General features: G+C 41.2%; 1 protein-coding gene across 6 annotated transcripts in view; it reads right to left on the reverse strand.

Moving 5' to 3' along the window:
* Positions 1-238: 238 nt before the first annotated feature.
* The window catches only part of TBX19 (T-box transcription factor 19), a 30,602-nt gene continuing 8,329 nt past the window's right edge, over positions 239-22,511 (reverse strand). For 3 of the 6 annotated variants that reach the window (XM_052665236.1, XM_052665227.1, XM_052665218.1), the window contains 7 exons: positions 18,412-18,676; positions 16,436-16,570; positions 15,582-15,643; positions 14,558-14,619; positions 13,736-13,924; positions 12,942-13,074; positions 239-10,883 (listed from right to left, as the gene is read on the reverse strand). In XM_052665236.1, the coding sequence (XP_052521196.1) occupies positions 10,646-10,883; positions 12,942-13,074; positions 13,736-13,924; positions 14,558-14,619; positions 15,582-15,643; positions 16,436-16,570; positions 18,412-18,676 (1,084 nt within the window). In that variant the 3' untranslated portion in view covers positions 239-10,645. Of the gene's footprint in view, positions 10,884-11,627; positions 12,829-12,941; positions 13,075-13,735; positions 13,925-14,557; positions 14,620-15,581; positions 15,644-16,435; positions 16,571-18,411; positions 18,677-22,511 lie in introns of all 6 variants that reach the window. The other 3 variants (XR_008202048.1, XM_052665254.1, XM_052665246.1) reach the window with 3 other exon arrangements.

The following is a 22,511-nucleotide window of genomic DNA, read 5'->3' on the forward strand; positions in this document are numbered from 1 at the left end:
TACTTCCTATTTTTTTTTTTTTTTTAATCTCCCCACTGTTTTCCTATTTTCATACTGAAATTAGGGATTAATCACATGTTCCACAGTTATTAGACATCAGATTTTTTTTTTTTTTTTTTTTTGTGAGGCCCTGAGTCAGCTAGATGTGGTGCTGAAGGACAAATTGTCTTTATTGAATCCCTATTCTGTCAAGTCACTGACAGCAGTGCCTGGATTGTATACTGCATAACTAACAATGCATCTCTCCCCTCATTTGAATTCCCTAAGCTCTAGGCTTTCTGGAAGCACCTCACATCACACAAAGCAAATTGCACAGCAGTAACCAGGTTGGTTGAGATTATGCTGTAAAAACCACAAGGTGTCTGAATCAGAGGATCTCCATAGCAGTAAGGGGAAATAAAGGTCATGCCTTATGCATCAGTGCTGCCTAAGGTAGAAGTCCACCTTCTGCTACAGATGCAAGTGTGGTAATAGGAGGAATTTGTTGATGTATTCCCGGGAGAGAGAGAGAAGGCAGGTTTTGAGGCATTGTACAAAACATGGGTAAGACTGCCTCAGAAATACTGCATACAGCTCTGCTCACAAAGTTCAGGATGGATGAATTTCAACACAGTCAGCAAAGAAAAGAGCTCTAGGCATACATCACAGAAAACCTAATACATGAAAGGGGTGGAAACAAAGCCAAACCTTTGCTTAGTTAGCTAGCAGAACTGAGGCTAGAGCCGCAGATTCAGTGTTCTTATCTGCTGCAGATAGAACACTGCGTCTTGCCACCAGAGGGGCCATCCCACCCACCGCATGTTCCTAGCGCCTCACTTCGGCTGAGCAGAGGGGAGCTGACACAGTTCGTGCTGTTCCTGCAGCACTGCTGGGGCCGGCAAAGGAAGCAGCAAAGCAGCATCTCCTCCTTCAGCAGCAGCAGAGTAACGCTGTCTTAAGATGGCAATTTATGAAGTACTGCTAAGCACTGCAACTGGAAAAAAAAAAAAAAAAAAAAAAAAACAAAAAAAAAAAAAAACTCCTAGAAACAGCAAATAACAGAAGAAGAGATGAACCACTTCAGCTAAGGGGAAATGCTAGCCCAAGAACACATCGTTATAAATTGACTATAAATGCATTTGGGCAAGAAATAAACTTTAGCCTTCTCACTGGGCTACTAGAGTCAAAGCCTCAATTAATATGCCAATAAAATACATTTATGAAATGCATGAAGTTTTCTTTCCAGCGTCAGTGGGCAGAACATGCACCTGGAGGTTCCTTCCACTCCTGCACTTCTTGTTTTTATCAATGCTTTTAACAGAAAAATTGAAAGCATTTAAAGGGCTCCAGAAAGTAGACTTCCTGCTATAAAAGCAAAGTCAAAAAGCCCTGCTCTAGGCAATCCCAGCCAAAGATTTAAATAAATCTGGACAAAGCATTTTACTGCGTGCTGACAGAATATATCAAAAGCAATGCGTCCCTTCTGGAGATTCTACTTTTCAGAGCAAAATTGGCTCAATTGACCAACATATGTTACAGAAATTGATTTTTTTTTTTGTCTGGTTATTTATTGTGCAGAGAGGATCTGTTATAGCAGGGACAGCAAGGACCCGAGGACATTCAGACACAGAATATGGCCAGCTTCCTGACTGTGAGCTGCTGTCACAGGAAGGGTTACGAACACTGATTACCCACAGGCACACACATTGCTTATCCCAGGGATGAAACTGATTGGCCTGGAGACACTGCAGGGTTTTAAAGGAAAACGCTCAGCTGGTAAAACACATCCCACTGGCATGCTGGAATTTCACAGTCACTGAAAACCTGCCCTGAGAGAACTCAGTTTCCTGGTGCCTGAATACCAGCAGTCAGAATCTGCCCAAGAGCAGAACAACTACTTTCCTGCACTTCTGTGCTAGCGAACAAGCTGTTTCCTGTGTATTTAAGCATGATGGAAAGAGAAGGAAAAGTCTGACCCTATGACCATGCAACACGGTCTTGCAGTCTTGCTCCTGGACCTGCTTGCAGTCTGCTTGGTTCATGCAGCAAGCACCAACCTCTGCCACAACCACCAGCACGTGGGACTTGCAGCCCTGACTGCACCAAGCCTCCAGGAAGAGTACCAGCACCAGCACAGTAAGCGCAAGGGAAAGCCAAGGGTGCCGTGCTTTTGTCCAAGCTGTGCTGCCAGCACACTGAGCTGTGCTATCAGCTATTATGAAGTCACCTGGCCCAAGGGAAGGGGCCTGGCACCACAACAGCAAAAGACAAAACAGCTGCCTTCAGGACCTTACCTCAGTCTCACCATTCACCTGTATGCTTATGTTACATCTGCTCTCACTCTCTTCCCACTTTGTTTGAACTGCCACAGTTCTGCACTGATTACGTCTTAATCAACAAATCTCCTCCTCCCAAGCATGAGCTGAAGAGGACAGACCAAAGAAATTCAGAGATACAGCATCTAAAAACTAAAGTCATAGATGTCATGCCTGGGCACATAGAAACAGAAGCAGCTTTTTCAGAAGTGTTTTTTTCTTTTAAATATACACATACATCATATGATATATGTATGTATCTGTGTACATCAAAATTATAGAAAATGATTTACTAAGTGAATTTTGCAGTAAGTTTTAAACTATTCTTACCAACTTTGCTGGAAGGAAAAATGAAACAATTGTGAATTTCTAACAGACCTAATACTTGTTTAGGTTAGGTGTCTTTCTTTTCCCATACCCTCTACTAAAAAAAGATTATCTAGAAAATTCAAAATTAAGACAGAAAGCAAGTTACAAGTCTGGCTGGAAATGACAGTAGACATCTCAATTTTAGAAGTTCAGAACCCTTAAAATCAATTTTATTTATTTTTAAGCCTTCTATTTTGAAATTCAGAGTAAGCTGAACTACTGGCATGCAGACATCATTCCAAACATCTCATTCAAGCAATGCTTGGGCCACTCCAAAAATATTTAAAAATATGAGTGAAGAGGAGCCTTCCCTGAAAAAATTAAAAAACAGACAAGCAAAAAGCCATGACATTTTATAATAGCAGCTACAATGAACACTGGGCATAAGAACCCTTGCCTCTTTCCACGCATACGCAGCTAATTTATCATATTATCAGCATATGCAGTTTTAAGCCAAAACAGCTATTCATCATTGCATTTGTGACTAAAAGCCCTGTTTTCCCCAAAATGCAATTAAGAACTGGAACAAAAGCACAGGGAGAGACTGCTCTGATTCAGAAGAGTTCACAGCACAAGCAGACAGGACAAACAAGACATGTCTCAGCAGAGGTGAAATATTAGATGGACTTATCCTCACTTCTCCTGGGTCCCCCAGACACCCAGCAATGCTCAATAGCTGCCTCTGTTGTGAGGAATAACCTCTCCAGAGTGCAGAGGAAGACAATAAAATAGCTTTTTCCTAAGGATGATCCCCTCTCTCGCCAAGGTTTTAACTAGACATACAGCACAAACATGAACTTCAACCAACGCCCTGCCATCAGAGCTGTGTTTAGTGTCATCACTCTGAGCATTCAAGTGCAATACCTGTAACTGAGATAAAACCACACACATTTGAAGCCATTTAGGACAGTACCAAGGCTGCATTGCAGAATCTCCCCTTCTTCAGAAAGGAGCAGGTAAACGGCTGTGGAGATTAGATTGCTATAAACTTCAGAGGCTGCAGGTCTGGCGCTGCTTTCTAGGGTGTGCAGGGCTGCGATGCCAACAGGTCCCAGCACCAGCCCAGTCAGCACCATGCCATAAGATAACCCAGCTCCAGGAAAGCCAAACAATTCAGGAATAGAGCTGGGGCAGCTGCACTCCTCAATATAATCCAAACACAGGCTGAACATCCAGGCCGACCTTAAATGCATCCCTTGGGCCTGAGGGATGTGGGTGGAGAACTCAATAAGATTCATCATTAAGGCTTATTAATACAAATCTGACAAAACCAAGGGTGACAGCACATAATCTTGGTTTAAATAAGGGTTTTTGTTAATATGTCATCATCGGAAAGTTACTTTTTTTATATATTTTGTAGACTTTGTGTCTCTGAAAAGCAACAGAGATGCTGGAATAAAAGTACAGGATATAATTAAAGCAGCCAGCAAGCACCTGGAAGATTCAATCCCTCATTCTTTTGCTAAGAATGGGAACAGCTGTGACACGAGTCACTGACTGTGGTTCTAGTATTTGGGGCTCCTGCGCAATTGATTTCGTGCAATCTGCAAAGCCCCCAAACCCAGCCCAGCCCTCTCAACAGCTCTGAACATGGCCCAAGTTTCAAATTTACAACAAAAGTAATCCTAAGGTGAATTGTATGGGAGTTCTCCTTGATTTTTCACAAAGCAACCTGGAAAGAAATCTTTACATCTATGTCGTTGCAAAAGGTGCATTTTGGCTCCTTCAGATTTCTGAAGCACTTTTAAAGATTTTCTGTGACATCATCCAGCACTACAAATTACTTAAAAGGACTACTTCCATCTTGGAGATGTTTTGTGTTTTAGGAATATCAGTAACGTCTTATTCAGAGTTTGGCTCTGAAGGTCTGTGAACACGAGAACATAGTACTACAACTGGAGAAAAATGTACTAATACTCAAAGCTCTGTAATTGTTATGAATAATAGCATGCCAAAAGATCCCATTGGGACAGAACTTCATTTTACTGGTACTGTACATACGCGCAGTAAGAGGAGGAATTTCTGCCTCAGATCTCTTTAGATCTGCTACAGATATTTAGAAGAAAGACAAAAAGCCCACTTACAGGAGATGTCTAATGCCAACATCATGGCCCTCGAGACAAAAAACAAAACACACAGGCACTTGACCTATGAGCCTGCAAGTCATTTATGTGAAGTTCTACAGAATGTCTATGAAAACTCAAGGAATTTCATTCAGATAATTCATATCCTAGCATATTACTATTTCTCTGCCAATTTCTCATTTAAAAACTGAGCATCCCCTTCAACTCAGCATAAAAGCACTCATACTTCATGCTTCAGTAACATCCCCAGTAAGATATTTTCAAATCATTCAGTAAGTGCTGACATCTCGGTGGTAGGGATTATTTATTGTTGCTTCAGGCTTAGCAGACTGTGACACACCATAGGAGAAAACAGTGGTGTTATTCACCATAGGTGAAACCAGAGTGTTTTAATTAGCAGGATTAATTTTAATGCACGTACTTAACTACTAAAGGAGAGAGACTTACATAAGGATCCTTTCTACCTGTATTTCTGACTTCCTTCAAAATACTTCCACTGATAAACATGTCTTCAAATATCCTCAACTAACTCTCCTTTACAGGGGACATGACTTTGTGCTACATACTACGTGGCTAAAATATAAATAGGGTTATATTCACTCAGTTGTTAGTACTTACGTTAACAGCAGACAAACTGAAACACAGAACCCAAAGTGCTGCATGATTTACCCAAGGATGAGTATTCAGATCTGGCTTCAGGACAAAACCACAGCTGTGAGCTGAACCAAAAGCCCAGAACCCACCCTCAACATTGATAAATAGTAGAGCTTAAGTTTAAACTAATGGAAATGTTTTGCTATGTTACAAAATACCTTTTTTTTTTCTTCTGAGTTTTTAAAGTACATCCAGCTTTATCATCAACTTTTCTTTCCCTATTTTTGCATTTGCTACATTCCAGCCAACAAAGGCACAGAGAATTGACATCTCTTGGCAGAACAGATCCAAAAAACAGGTGATAACAGAAACACTGGCAGCTAAGCCTAAGCCTTCTGGATGCTACCAAGTCACCTTCTCAGATTCAGAGGAAGTGACAATGCTTTTTTTTAATACTAGTAGGACAGCAGCAATTGACCTGGTACTCAGAGAACTGCTACATCCAAAGAAAATTTGCAATTCTTCCAGTTATAGATCGAATCCTGTAACAAAATGAAAAGCACAGCAACAGCAGCATAGTTGCAGAGTCCTACAGGCTACAACAAGTAAGAATATACTCAAATGCAGCAACTGTAGACACAAAAACAAAGGAAAGAATCCACTTACCCTTAGAGGACCTCAGGTACACAGGGAGCTCCAACAACATACCCTTATCTCCACTGCCAACCCTTATATGAGGTCTAGAAAGGGGTGGATCCTGACTCCTCCCCATGCAGACAATCAAGTGCACTGCTTGCACCTGAGTTCCCCTGGGTTGGCCCTGCCTTCCTACCAGGTGTTTAATCATTATTTCAAGCTGTGACCTAGCATTTCTGCCACACATCCTAAAGCAGAAGTAATTTGCAGGGTAAGCTCTGCAAAATCATTGTGTTTCAGACTCAAGCAATGATTCATATTTGCAAAAGCAGTTCAAGTTTGTTTTAAACACAAAGCTTTGGATACTTCAGAAATGCAGGATGCTGAAACATCAAGTCCAAATCGCAGGGACCATTACAATATTGTGAGAGCCCGCACTGGGAGAGGAAGGGGAAAGAAAGAAGAAAACAGACATTAATGAAGCAAGGTATACTTAACTTGCAATTTACAACTGTTCTCCTGGAGGAAAGCATGCACAATATGACTAAAAAAACACCTTGAAAAAGAAAAAAAATCAAGGCAAGAACTGAGGCAGAGTGTGGCATACAGCGTATCTTTTGTGAACCTCTTTTTGACAGGAGAAGGCATGGATAGATGGAAGGCACACAGGAGATTTCAGCACAGAGCACCCCTCTGCCTCAGGTTCTGAGACAATGACCCAGAAGAGTGCAGAAGGCACTTCTTTGCATTTGCAAAAGCAGTCTACAGATGCACCCTTGACTGGAAAGTGTTTTGGGAGCCAGTTTGTGTCGTTTTCATTTGTACTGTTCACTACAAATCTGGCTGATCTGTGCCCAGTAGCAGAGGGCTTTTTCCCTGCTTGTTTGCCACATGCCTAGTCAAACACCCAAGCCTTCTCAAAAAGCCTGTTTTGTTATTACAGCACTATGCACCTGGAAAAAATGAGCAGTCGTCCTAAAGCATCTCTGCAGCAGGCATAACATCCTTGCTGAACAATCTCCCAGGTGCCTGAAAGTTTGTGAACCTGAGCTCTTGATGATCCCTGATCATTTGCGCTCCTCTTAAGGGCCTTAAAAAGCACATGCTGAATTATGATGCCAGCTTCTTCTCTCATGACTGCCCTCCCCAGTCTTCATTTACATAACTCAATTCCTGGTGCCTGTAACTCAGCACATAAGCAAGAATGTTCCTAATACTGTGTCAGTAAAACTGCAGAGAAAAGGGGGAAGGGGGAGAAAAATAACAGGCTATGAAACTTTCTAAACAAAAGAGAAGCTGAAAATACCTCAGTCACAGGACAAAGTTGGGCAGACCAGCTGACCTGGGAGTGGCATGGGTTCCTGTGGAGGGAAGGTTTTGCAGCCCACTGAAGAGGGAACAGGGTACAGGGAGGATGTGAGGCATGAAAACGCCTTCTGAGGAAGTTACTGCTGCTTGGTCTCCTCTGATGGATGGGAGCCTAGGGCTGGAAGCACCTCACCAAGAAGCATTTCAGCTGGAGACTTCAGTTGCTGGTATATGCGTGCTGTCTGGTCCTCTACCTGTCAGTGAGCAAAGGGACATTCCCTAAAAACTCCACAGTAGTGGACTGGAAAATTGGAAGCTGCATTGCCCTTCTGTTGGGGTATGGGCAGGAGCATAAGGTGACGCCAAGGGGATTCCTACTGATGTGAGAGAGCAGGATGGAGAATTGGCAAGCAGAAGGCGAGGCACAGGAGGGGCCCCACTTGTGGCTTTTTAGGTTGAGGCCACATAGGCTGCCAGCTCACCTGCATCACAAAGAACCAGCTTTCCTCGCAGGCTTAAAATGCAGGTTACTGGAGGAGCTGCAGCCACACTCATCTGTCATAACGACTGCCTAAAATGGCGGCACCCCAGCAGGAGGAGGGGCGTGGCCTGCCTCAGTGCCGCAGGTGTGTGCTCACTGGAGACTTGCAGGGAAGTTATCTGTCAGAATATACGAAAACAGGGAGCTCTTCCTTCTCTTTCTGCACTTTCAGTCATCGGGTAGAGCAGAAAGTGAAAGGTATCAGTCAGAAATGCTTGGCTATTTCTGATAGAAGCAGAGGTCTGTCCGACCCAAAATGGCGGTGTGCCATGAGGGGGATGGTTTATATTTGAAGGGCCTTCTTCCCCAGGGAGGAGAGTGCTGTGAGCACCCCAGCCGGCGGCTGCACGCAGGGCAAGGCACTGTGCTGCGGAAATGAGACCTGCAAATTTACAGTGGTGTTTCTTCCTTGTTGACCGGTGGTAAAAGCTATCCCCAGTGCAACTACTGCTTCTCAGAAGCAAACCGTCCCTTGCCAGAGCCCAGTTCTAAAAGCATTTATCAAAGCAACAGTGTTTCGAGGCATTGGGCTGGTTTTATCTTGCTGTGCCTTTCCTCAGGCTAAACCAGACTCTGCAACGACAAAAACTTAGCTTGCTCCTCAGACGTCAGAACTTTCTGTGACACAAATCATGGCTGCTTTTACAGCAATAAGGAAATTGATTCTTGTGCCTGATCATTCTGATCCTTTATCAGCCCTCTCTGTCCTCCTGCAGGGCTATCAGGAAAGCTAATTGGATTTTCTCCCAGGTTGTTTATTTGTGAAATAAAATTCCCGTTTGCATAACTAACTTCTTACGATCATTTATCTGTTACTGTAATGCAGTTTGAGGGAAAGCTAACAATTATCCAACCGATTAACCGTGAAGGAAGCGTAGCAAGTTGTGGCACACAGAAAAGTCGTCACTTGCCTTTTTTTAGCATCTATAGACATTTTAATGTAGACTCAGCACCTGCTGTGGGGATCCAAGCAGCCAGAAGAGGGTAGTATACGTTAATTAATCAGCTTCATCTGGTGGTAAAGCAGAGCTATTTGAGAGAGAAACATCTACTGACATTTCTGGCTGCAAGGTAGAGAAAGGCAATACTGAGAAATTTGATAGAATTTGGAAAGGAAGATTTAAGTTAGAACTGTCAACAATTAGATTAATAGTAGGCTACAGAGCTTTTCACCTTCTGCTGTTAGATCCTGTTTGAGCAATGCCTCCTTCAACAGAAATGCATGTCTGAAACAACTTCATGGCTTTGCTTTCAGCTAAGAACAGCACACATTACTAAAACTAATAGCATCTTAAGTGCGTTCTGGTGTAGTGCCTTGCCTGCAGTAAATCTAAAAAGCCAGATGGAGGTGTCATGAAACTGCATAGCACTGAAAGCGCCTTAAGGGTATGATTCAGGCCTAAGAACTTGAAAAAACCCACCAACTTCACACATGCTGTCTGACATTGCATGGGGTTTCTGCAGTTGACAGAGACTCAGAAAGGAAAATGTACATCAGCATGGAGTACAAGGCAGGAGCATACCTTATAATTCACATTAACATGTTTTACTGCTGCTCACTTCCTTAGTGCATAGCAAGTCCTCTGTGCATGAAAGCAGTGAATGGGGATTGACTGAGGAAGTAAACAAGGAATATCCGAGGGAGTAAGTTATTATTTGCTTTATACTATTAGTAGTTGGATATCGCTGACAGGATCAGACTTCTGCTGTGATAGATATTGTACTCTCTCATGGGAAAGGAAAAGCAACAACCTTAAAAAGGAAGCTCTTCAACAAACAAACAAACAGACAGACAGACAAACAAAAGAACAAACAGAAAGTGAAAGGGAAAACAGGTACAAAGATATGAAATGCCATGCTTAAGATCATATGGCCAGTAATTGGCAGAGCAATAGAAGACTCCTGACAACATGCTTCTGGTGGAGCTAATTTAAATTCTCTCAGAGGTTAGTAAGTAAAAATGATTGGTTTGCACATTTACACCTTGGAAATGCACTGAAACCATAATACACCATTGATTCATATTTTATTAGTACTCTGCCTGAAGCAAAGTAGAAATGTAAGCTGATTTTTTTTTCTAGAATTACTTTCCCTCCATCCTCTCAAAAATAACACATGCAGAAAACATCAGAACTTTTCATTTAACATTAGACTATAAATGCTAAACCAGACGCCCTTCACCTGCTGCTACAATGCAGCTGCTTTCTCAGCTTGAGCATTGTCCTTTATCCCTATAACACAGAAAGAGCACACAAGAGCTGAAGAAAGGAAAGGGACAGAGAATACCATATGCAAGCTGAATTAGGGTGTCAGACTAATCTCAACCCCTCTAAAAAGCTTAGTTTCAGGAAACCTTCATGTGACAAATTCAGAAAGCCTTTAAAGCAGCCCTGTCACTTCAAATCAATGGTTGCAAATTTGTCCACAATTTTCATGGACTTGGCTTTCAGTTTCAGAAAGGGCCCTTCTAAAATGACGTGCAAATATCCAGCTGCCATGTCTGCTTCGGTCAGTCCCATATCTCTGATCATTTTGATGTGAGGAAGGAGCAAAGCCAACTATAAAGATTCTTTCTGGATATCATTCTCAATAATGCAGGAAGGTTACAGTAATAAGCCAGTTCCCCTACGATTTCCCTCCTCTGCATTATACATTTTGGTTTTTCTGGCACACAAGAGATACATTATGGAAAATGATGCTTGATGGGAAGTAATTTGCGTACACATCCCTGTTCTGAGCTCAGTTCCTGGGGATCCTTTGCCATTTGCCATTTGTTTCTCTCTTGTTTGGCTGAGCTTTCCTTTTGAGCTGCCTGTCCATTAAAAGGAGTGTGAGGACGTCCACGCAGAGTCGACAAGTCTGACTAGAGGGGCTTCCCCTTGTGTTTCCATGCTGCCAGACGCAGTTGCCTGCAGAGGGATTTGGACGGATGAAGATGCAGTTGGTAAGGGTACATTACCCCTTAAAAACATGCTTGAAGTGTTGCTGTTCACCTCACTTCCCGGGTTGGTGACACTTACAGCGCTGTTGCTCACAGACCACAGGCAAGGGTAATGGCTGGAAAAAAAAAAAAGCAGTACAAACTGAATGATTTTTTCAAAACCTGCATAGGACTTACTTCTATGGTCAAGTGCATTATCTGCTCAAAAGCTGGTATCCCAATCAAGTTGCTGAACTAGACCAGCTTTGCAGATCTTATGTGAAAAATACAAGCAGCCATTATACTCGGTGACCCTGAAGATAGGCATGGAGAGAAACATGCAAATACATGTGATGCTTTAGGATTTAAGTGTGTCTGTTTGTTTGTTTGTTTTTTTTTCTTAATGAATGCTTATATTTTAAATAATTTCACCTGATTTTCCTGGCATCTAAAATAAGGAAATTCATGCATTTATTTGGGGAAAGAAGGGGAAAATACTTAATTGGTTTTGCATGCCTAATAAGTTCTAGTCAATCCTAGAACTGATTACTGCCCTATTACCAATACTTCTATAATGCACCATGAATTAGCCTTTGTTATATCCCTGCAGTGGAGTAAGATCCTCATTTCATGCAAGAGAATACTGAGCAGCATGGAGAGAAAGACAATTTGGCTTGAAAACTCTCACTGACTACAGACACCTGAGTTTCAAGATTCTGGCTTTCAAAAGTGCTAGGGAAAAATAAAGCTCCCATTGATTTTATCTGGGCAGAAGGTAATCTGCTTGTCAAAAGGATCTGTCTGGGAATCTTAAGTTGGGTACCTGGGACATGTTTTAAAATCTGGATGCTGATTGAAGCATGAAATAAAGTGTGAATTACCAGGGCAGGTACAGTCCTAATGTGAACAGGTGCAGAGATTTCTCCCACTCATCCACATCAGCCTGTGAAAGACTTTTTCATTTGGGTTATTTGATGTGAGCAGACATGAAACATGGAGTGGCAGATCATGGGAAGCTTCTTCTCTTTGCAGTGTGGCAACACCACTGTTGTTTCAGCATACGTTGAACAGGATTGAAAAGTTAAAGAGAAACAATCGCATCACACCAGGAATATCGGCCACTTTCTGTACTCTGAAGCATAAGAGAAAGCAGAGAAGCTGGAGACCATGGTGAGCCATGGTGGAATGAAAAGCCTTTAAAGCCTTTGACACTGTCCCCCACAACATCCTCATAGGGAAAAGCTGGCTGCCCATGGTTTGGATGGGCATATGATCTGCTGGGTGAAACACTGGCCATATTGACCTCTTCAAATACCTGAAAGGTGCTTACAACAAGAGTTGGGCTGGTCTCTTCTCACTCGTGACAGGTGACAGGATGAGGAGAAACGGTCTCAAGTTGTGCTGAGGGAGGTTTAGCTTGGATATCAGGAAAAACTTCTTTACAGAAGGAGTTGTTAAGCACTGTAATAGGCTCCCCAGGGAGGTGGTTGAGTCACCATCCCTGGATGTGTTTAAAAACCATTTGGATGTGGTGCTCAGGACATGATTTAGTGGAGGGTTGTTAGAGTTAGGGTAGTATGGCTAGGTTAGACATCCTAATTCTCATTCCTATACTGAATCTCACTTGTATTTCTTCCTAAGGTTTTCTTTACTAGATCTTTTAGTAATCAACAACAACAACAAAAAAAACAACACCCTTCTTATTCTTCAAGTCATTAACAAACTCAATCAATTCTATAGAGCCCAGTTATGATTAAACATTCCATGTGTTGTAAATTGAATATGAAGAGCTCCATAATTTAAAAAAAAAAAAAACAAAAAAGGCTAAAATTACAGAGGCAAGCTGACATCTGTACAATTTATTTTTTGAAACCTCTGGAATACATGTTTATCTGGCATATTGTTTATTAGATAAAATACTGGAGAGACTTAGCAAGTGTGCGCACCTACTAGTAAGTGCTGTTTCTGTAGTATTTCAACTCATGTAGCATGGGCAAACTTTGCTGTCTGATAGGTCCTCCAGTTAAACAGTATCTCCACTTTACACATGGAAAACTGAGGTTGTGATTCACCTAAGGAAGACTGTGTATGTAGAGGAGGTGGGAATTGGTTAAGAAATCAGGCATGAATGGAGCCTTATGGCAGTCCTACTAGCCTCAGTGCTCCTAATACCAGCAGCTTTCCTGTAACCTTACCTGGGCCCCGGGCTGGCAGCTCCCTTGGTGTGTGGCACAGAGAGCAAATTAGCATGTGGAGAGGATGGCAAAGTCCAGCTGTCATGTCCTGAGAATACCTGAAGATTATTGCTGGAGCTCTCCAAAAAATTCACTTTGAAGGGAAAAAAATAAAGAACAAATCCTCATGACATGCGTTTTTCCAAGGATCTTTTGATTAATGATGACTGCCATATTACTGGCAATGTTTTGGTACACATTTCTTTATAGGTTGAGTTTTCAGTTAAGTAGGATGCTTTGCTAAATTATAGCTAGCAAACAGATTACTTTATCTTTACTCCTGTTTCTGGTCAATTTCATATGATCAAAGTAGATCCAGTTTCTGTATCTCCACCCCCAGATCTAGAGAGCAGGTGGGACATGAAAGATCTCCTGGCAATACCAAAAAGCCCTCACCTCGAATCAACATCTGCCACGTTCCTAAGGACTGCTCTGACTTGAGAGAGCAACTGTTTTGTGGCACATCACTAAAAAGAGGGCTTGTAATGGTTTGATACTTTTATATAACTGAGAGAAGGACTTTGAGCAAGATCATTCACTCTTATTTACAATTAGCAGTTACAATGCACCGAACAATTCTGTTCCACTTCTTCTGTTGCCTTAACCATACCCTCTGCATTCGGTGTTCAGCGCAGATTGTCACAGACACTCACACTGCTCTTCCCCAGTTTCAGCTTTCAATTGTTTTACTGCTTAGGGTTACCAAAGCAAGGGTCGGTCAGGGTGAATGTTTCCTGGAAGCAAAGCAGTTGTACCTGTAGGTGAATGATTTCTTTGCATGTAGGAAGGTGGGTATGGAGCAGCCCGATGCCCTCGCAGTGCTGAATATCGCTCACAGCCGTGGGGAGCGTGTGGAGCTGGCAAAGGTAAAGGTGCAGTATACTGGTAATTAGAGCTTCCTGATGCACACATTGTATCTGGGTTGGAAATCAACCAGCCACCCACTTTGAAGGGAAAGACAAGAATATTATTGAACTAAAACATTGCATTTCAATAAAGCAGCCAGGCTTCTTGCACACCAGCTGAGCCTCAGTAATATCAAACCCATGCCAAAACACTGCTTCATGGAGCAAGTGACAAGCAGAAAACAACCAACCAAATGAAAAAAGCCCACCAAAAAATCCCACCACCAAAAACAAGACCTGAAAACACACTAAGAAAAAACGTCACTAATGTCAAAGAATAAATGAAAGAAAAGCTGATCATCATTGGAATGAACACAACATCTTCTCCCTCATTTAAATTTTTGTCCCGCTTAATGATGAAAGTTTTATGGGGGACAAAAATACAGTTACAAATACAAAACAAGTAGAGAGAAAGCCCTTAAAATTCCATATATAATTTTTTTTTTTCCTGGATTCCATTTACATAAAAAATTGGATCATATGAAAAATGATCCTTCTGCAGAAACTGATTTCCTACTGAAGTTATTTCAGTCGTTATTTAGTTTAGACAGTCCTTTTCTGCAAAGGCAGTTCAAGGCTCAGTGAACTGCTGCTCTGATCCAGTTAAGCAGATCCCAGCTTCCCAGCATCTGTCTACACAAAATCTCCAGCTCACGTGAACAAAAGCCTTACAGTGAGAGTATGTCATATGTTGACCTTCAGAGACTGCTTCTGGTGCATCCTTGGGATGGTTTCTGAAAGGGAAAACATCTAGCAGTAAAACTTCTTATTGCAAAATTAGTAAAGAAATTTTAAAAACTCAAAACTAGTCATGCACACACAAAAAAAGACTTTTCTGCACTCTGTCATAAAGGAAACAATTATGTTACACAGCATCCTGAGCCTGAAAAGCTAGGTCTAACTGCGGGACACCTGGGACTTCCTGCATCCCACTCAGTCTAAAGCAAGGCTCTGCCTCCTGCTTAGGGCCATGAGACAAAGGCAGCATTTGCCCTCTGCAACTGAGAATTGAGACACAGCAGCTCCAAGAGTGGAAAGGAAAGAAATAGTGATTCTCCTGCAGGCATATGGGAGAAGACGTCATTTTAGAAGACGCAGCAGACCTGGACAAAATTTATTAGCAATGATGGATGGGAATTGATCATTTGGATGCCTCAGTGTGTTAGTACAGATGAAGTGAATCTTTGTAAAATAATTAAGCCTCAGTCCGTTTCTGGTGGCAGAAGCATCTCTGCCATAGTGAGCACCTGCAGGTTACTTCTAATAAACACATCACAGAGTATCACACAGGTTCAGCAATAGCAGTGTGTCTATGTTACCAGTAAAGCGCATTTTCACTTTAACTATATGCTTTTTGAAGTATGCAGCATTTTTTTTCCCTGGCCTATTGAATTATGGTATTCACTGGAGTCTAAGTACAATGTAGTGAACATATGAGCTGTACAACATCACTGGGAAAACTCATACCCATTTCATTTCATGTGTCCTTCTGTCTTGAAGAGACTACTCACCCACATTAGGACATCTCATGGTGACTATTATATAGTCTCCCCACTAGTTTCAGTGGGGTGACTCTAGACTTAAGACAATAGAAACAAGATTAAGTTATGTATAATTTATTTTTTCCATGGTGACATCACAGTTTTAAACCATATCAGCAACCAAATACTACTGGAGCTGAAAAAGATCAACTCACCTCTCTTTTGCATCCAGGAAGGCTTTGGCAAAGGGATTATACTTGATTTTGAGAGCTGTTATCTTGAGTTTACAGAAAACAAGGCACGTTAGTGAAGGCAATTTGGAATAGAGAGTTGAAACAACATCTTCCCGAGGAAACTAAGTGGAACTGCTATGGTTAGACAAACAAAATATATCCCCACGTATCGTTTTCCAGGAGTGGTTGGAGGGATATTTGCTCTTTGCTTAGTGCTGTGTACTGATCAGTGCCACAGGCAGCACACCAAAAGGGGCAACTTAATTGTGTGGTCTAGTCTGGTAATTCCTGTGGGATTGTGAAGCCTTTCGAGAGAACTGAGAAGAGAAACAAATACAAATCAAATCTGCAGCCAAGAAATATGGCAGATGAGTGAACAATTGTCACAATCCAAATTATTCCTCAATTCCAATTTTAGAGTAGAAAAGAAATTTTCCTGTAGAATGATATGTCTTTCCATAACTGTATGCATTTTAAGGAGAGGGAAGAACTACAATTATCATTAAAACTGTTTGTCATTACTATAGAAAGATATGTGAACTGACTGTAGGTATTTTACAGTAAGAGATTGGGATGCCAGGATAGATGGACCAATCTGGAATAGCAGTGGCAGAATATTAAGCTAAATCTGGCTTAGTACTGCAGCCAGACCTTGGACTGAATAGTTTTCAACTGCAGAAAGAAGACAGTATTAGACTGGGTGGAGCATTAAACTGCATGGGACTAGTAGTGAAATGGGGAAAGGACCAGTTTATACACACTGATCTTGTAGTTAATAGGCTTCTAACATATATCTCATCAATGATACCCAAGAGTACAGCGTGGCATCTGCCTACCTCTTCATTTTGATAGGCAGTCACAGCTATGAACTGAGTCTCAGGGAAGGAACAGTTCATCACCATCCTGTGGGGGCCTCCTACACGAACTATGTGTACTTGAGGCTCGTATTTATGCAGGGAGTTCAACATTATCTGCAGAAAACAAAACAGAAAGACCTCAGTGAAACTCCAGTATCCATCCCGCAGCTGTTTTTTCATTCTTGCTCTATAATAGACCAGATTAAACCCCTCCAGTTTATTGTTATTGAAAGCAGAAGGGCAGGTGCCTTCCTAATTCCTGGCAAACTGCATTGAACAGAGTGGGCTTGGATGTAAAGATTTTGATACAGCAGCATATGTGTTAGTAGCCACAGCCTTCACACCACCGGGCTTCCACTGCACTAGAGGTTGTTCAGTCAGTTAAAGAGCAATCTCTATTCTGCTTCTGCTATCTGAAAGAGTCAGAATTATCATCACAGAAAACAAGGCCAGGGTAGAGCTGAGGTAGTCACCTCTCATCTTTCTGGGCAAGATATACCTAAACAAGCCTTGGCAAATGTCTCTACTCTAGCATTTAAAGCTGTGTATAATGGTTATTCTACAGAACACCTTCCTCAGGAAGCCTGTTTCATTACTTAATTATCTCTAATGCAACAAAACATATTTAAAATTAAGAAAAAAAATGTATTTTGGAAAGTGCTATGTGCATATATATAGATGGAATAGGGGCCAATAGCTGATTAACAGTGCTTTCTGCTAATACTTTCTAATAATACCACAAAAGGGGAAGCTGAAACACAGTGGAGATGTGGTTTACCTTAACACTGCTGCCAAAACTTAAAACAATTGTTTGCCATTTAGTTGACTTTTCTTTGGATTGTTTCTCCTTTAGGATTTCCATCTTTCCTTTCTACTTTCTCCTTCTTCCCTTGCCCATACATAAGATCTTGTTCCTGTCTTTCCCATCAAGGTTTCTTTGACCTTCCAAACTGTCTTTTTGTTGTTCCTGTCCCTCTCTTTCTACAGTGCATACATTTAGACTTTTAACTTTTCTAAGGTCCTGGATGCAGGATTAGAATTTGCAAATTCAGATCCTATTTTATGTTACACAGTAAGCCCTGTGTGCCAATTCTATGTGTTACTTTATGAAAAGTCAGGTCATCTTTCTGTTCTTCAGTCTCTAAAAATTGAGATAATTTCCTACCTAATTAAGGCACTAGGCTTATGAAGGTACCTCACAAACCAAATGGAAATAATGGGTGGAGAACACACAAAATTTACACAGAAAAAAAAAAAAATTCTGGGCTGACAAGTATCATCCAACGTAGGAGTTTTGTACAAAAACAAGCAAACAAAAGGTCTTGTGCAATATTTTATCTTTAGATGCATCATCAAAAACAAAATATGAAGCAAAACTAATTTTCCTGTTTGCATTTTTAAGGGGTTCAAAGAGAAAGTCACTTATTTCTGGTACATGTGGTTTCTTTCCAAAGGCCAAAGCTGATTCAATAGAATATTGATAATTATCATGATGCAGAAGCAGACATAGTAATTATTTCATTTAGGAGCAGCCTTTTATTCTGCTATCTGACTCCTGCCAACATTCCACTTACACCAAACAACATGGGGGAACACAACAAAAACCTAATACCCGTGACCATTCTTTCCCCCTTCTCTGAAGTCCTATGTAAAAGAAAAAAAAACAAAAAAAACCAGCACACAAGACCAACTCTCAAAAGCCCCCTGATGATTAAGTAAACCACAGCACTCTGTTTCTCTTAACATCAAGAAATCCATTAAAATCTGAAAGCGCCAATTAAGGCCTGTTTATTCCTGTTTACATGTGGCCTCCAGAGAATAATTGGCATCTGTGGGTGAAGAGGACTGTAAGGGCCTCTATAATTACATAAATGCACCCTTGATATTTCTTGATTGGTAGGTGCTTGCAATCGAAGCCAAGAGGTGTATGGGGAAACATCAGGCCATACCCATACCTGCCCACTCCCACTGAGCTTGTTGGTGAGTTTGACTTTGCTGAAGGAGATGGCAGCTTTCATCCAGTGGGCCCCAAAGTTGGGAGAATCTGGGTGGATGTAGACACAGCTGTGGTTTGGTGGCTCCGGTTTCCCAGCTGGCACCCATTCTCCATTGACGTACTTCCAGCGGTGGCCATCAGTCGGGGCAAAGTCTAACAGGAAAGAATACATGGCGTTGGGGTCCAAGCCTGATACGCTGATCTTCAGAACAGGGAACATGCGCCTGTTCAAGAACCAAAAAGGGGAGATACCATTAGAAACCGATTTTGAAAGGCTCGTCTTAGTGAGTTTGTGGCCGGCACCCCGCAGATTAGGTCAAGGAACATCCTCCCTCCCCATTTCTCTCTGTATAGATAGAGAAAAGTCTCCTACAGTTTAATCCTTCTTTTTATTTTTAAAATTTTGGAAAAATACGTAATTGCTGAAGTAGGTACTCAGGTCTTGATCTAGATTTGTGAATGTGTTCTGTTTATGAACTGTGTATAGTGTCAGCAGCATCTATTGGATATGGACACGCTAAGTACCATCCTTAGGTCTGAGACAAGAAGGCGTGAACAGGATTGAACAGACTCAAACATGATCAAGAAACTGAAGCCAAACCACAGATTAACTGCATTAATTATGGAATCCTGCAATAAATTGCTTTTTGGTGCTTTTATTTTCCTGCAGAACATTGTCCAGTGGCCAAGTTCTACTTTGTCTCGCTCTGTATATATCCTCTAAAATCATCTTGCCATTTCCAGCCCTTAGGACATAATCCCAGGCAGATAACCACCACAAACAATATGCAAAGATTTTTCTTCCTTCTTTGGAAGGGATGGTTCCATGGTCTCTGTGAGCTAAATGATTCACTTTCCTCTGACTCATTTCCTGTGGTTCATCTACTAAACTCCAGTATCTGTCACTTAAGTAACAGTTTCCAGGTAGCAGTACTCAAGTGCACTAATAATTTGGCTGCACTTACCTTGTGTAAAATTATTTATTTCCTGATTATTTACTTCATGATTAGTCAGGCATGACTTAACATTTAGTAAAATGCTTTTTATCTCATCTTCCATCATCTTCCATATATTTCATTACCTTTTCCTTGAAAATACATCCTGAAGTCTTATTAAAGGGTATATTAAAGGCTAGATTATGGGTATATTAAAAATCAGTTAGCTGAAACAGTTAACTGTAGTTTTTTCCCTTTTTTAAAAAGAAGTATTCTCATACTGTTCCACCATCAGTACATTCATTTCCAGTTTGACAAGTCTGGCCCTTGCTGACCAACCTGCACTTGGCCATTCTTTCAGTCATCTGCTCCCTTCCTTCCATATTCTTCATCCTCATCAGTTTGATCACATTCTTACACTTACAGTTCTACCGTAGATGCAATGCTGTCCATTACTAAGGGCTCTAAACATGTATCATCCAGAATTCCCACCATCTTGTGCATATAAAATTAAAATACTGTCCTCATTTAGTTTTGGGAAAACACTTTGAAGCATCTTTGTCCTTGATTCCAATGCCCCCTTTTCTTAACTCCCATTTATTTATTATGCCTTCCTTTGTAAAGGAGATTTGCAGCAGTACACAGAGGTAGACTTTCATCAGTTTTCTTTCTGTTCCAATACTTGTGATTACAGCTTTGAATTGGCATCTCAGTGCCTGGACAAGTCTACAGCAATGGAATTAGTAGGGCTCTCACAGTTTCAGGAACTGGGAAAAGTAGCAGAACAGACATCTCCCATCAAAGATATCTTACTCATTACGTTTCTTAGGTTGTGGCATCATACACATCATTACATGGAGAATTATTGCAGTTACTATATATCACCTCCTACTATGCTTATATAAACATGAGGTCTCCTGGCCCCAGAAATATCCACACTGACTCCTCCTGGAAACCAACAGTTTGCCACGTCTTTATGCATAGAACAGTAAGACTTTAAGCTTCTTTTCTCTAGAGATACAGAGATTAGTTACACCTCAGCCATTGTTTGAGGTCCATGGTCACGGTAGCTCTCTAGGCTTTGTTAGGCAGTAGTGCAAAATGTCCAAAATCCACTCTCTCCAGTGACACCAAAAGGCCCCTGCACTCATACTCTTCAGCAGGATTCACCTGCAGACTGCTGACCATCTCCTTTGCCTCTTACAACATCCTACTCCTTACCTTTCTAAACATACATTCAGCACCTCCTGCCTACTCTCTCTGATTTGAGGGAGCTTTTTCATTTAGTATGAGTACTTGGTGACTCAGTGCCAATGCAACACTGAGAAAGATATGCTGAACCATGATCTTTCTAAGTAGAAGTTTAGCCAAGAATTTATTCACTACATTTAACACGTCTTTCTGACCAGATGCCCCCTTCTTTCAAATAGGAACATGACTAAAATTGTGGATGCACTGCACCCTGCACAGCCACGTCACCTGCAGCCCATCTTCAAAGTAACAGGCTTACATATTTAGCTGAAATTGAAACAGAGGGGAAAATTCATCCTGAAAAAATTTAATTTTGCTAGATTTCTCAGAACTATTTGTTAGTTCTTCTGCACACAAAGCAAAATTCTCTGCCTTTCTACTTGAGAGGCTTGAGTTTATCCCCAGAAGAAGCAGATCGGCATCAACTCTAACCTCCTGTACCACATAAGTTACAGCGCTTTCCTGTATTAATCTTTGCCACACACACAATTAATCCCCAACTCATTTGGATCAGCATGTTTGATTGTACAGGCCTTAATGATGGAAGACCTACCACCTCACTTGTTGAGCAGATAAACAGCTTTACTGTTCAAATCGCATGCTGTAGCACGGCAAATGAAAATTTCCACAAATTTATTTCAGTCAGAAGTGATTCCAGTGATCAGGTAGGTGCACATGTGACTTCTGTTACTGCAATAGCTGAGTGTTTCCATCTCTTCCATTTATTTAGAGAAGATCTGCTACAATTACTCCATGGTACGAAGCTTGAGTGGGAAGATGTTTGGTATCAAATCTGAATGTGTAGTAAAGTTGCTTTAAGATCTAAGCCTTTCCCGACATCCCCTTCCATGTTTGCCTGCACTGACCCAGTACTGATTCTCCCCACATATAAAGGGGAATAGAGGCTCTTTCCTGCCTCTGCACAGTAATGTGGATGTTTCAGAATACCGCTGAAGTGGTATCAACGTTGTAAGAAAACTTGCTCAGTCAGCAAACGGGTTGTTTAAATGTTGAAATGCCAACACCATAAATCTGAGTAAAATAGGAGACTGATTCCAGCATGTGAGCTGCACCCTTTGAGACACATCTTGTGATACAGCATACAGTTTAATTTCACTGTATCTGTCCTATTAAAAACACATCCATCTTCCCTGTGTCCCTAGGTGTTTTGCTGTGGAAGGCGATTCATATAATGAAGCACAGTGCAGCTATGGAGAAGTATCTACATATTAACAGTGAAGGTGGTTCAGAACATTTTGGGATTCTCAGTACCAATTAGAGATGACTCAATCACAGCAGATAGAACTGTGCATGCTAGAAATTCACATTTGAGAATCGTATCAGACAGCCTTTCATTCTCCACTATGTTCCCGCATCAAGTTTCAGTTTAATTTCTGAATTTTACTAATGATATTTCCACACAAATTGCCCTTCATTTTCAAACACCCAAGCTTAGGCTGGCTTTTCCTGTTAATCCTAGAAAACAGTTCTCAAAAGTGCTCACATATCCTTCAAGAAGAATGTCTGAGTTGGTTCTATCGCTGTAAGCAGCAGCAGAATTAGATCAATGTTTTTTCTTTTGAGAATCCCTTTAGAGACTGCCACTGAAGAGTTCTGAGCCTGGAAAAAAGCTCAGGATTTACAGGAAACTGTCTCAAGTTTGTCTCCTTTTGAAAAGCATGGAGTTGTTCAGAGGGTTTTGCAGCAGCCACTGTCTGTTCCATTTTCTCACTGTGCTGGTTGGTTTGTTAAGGGAAAATACTTTCAGAAATGAAAGAGAGCTTTTTTTTTTTTTTTTTTTTTTTTTTTTTTTTGTAGTCATTAATGCTACAGAATCTTCATTATAAGGATTCATGCAGATTGCTAAAATACT

Source organism: Tympanuchus pallidicinctus, unplaced genomic scaffold, assembly GCF_026119805.1.
Source record: "Tympanuchus pallidicinctus isolate F22 unplaced genomic scaffold, pur_lepc_1.0 scaffold10, whole genome shotgun sequence".
In the NCBI taxonomy this organism is placed as follows: Eukaryota; Metazoa; Chordata; class Aves; order Galliformes; family Phasianidae; genus Tympanuchus; species Tympanuchus pallidicinctus.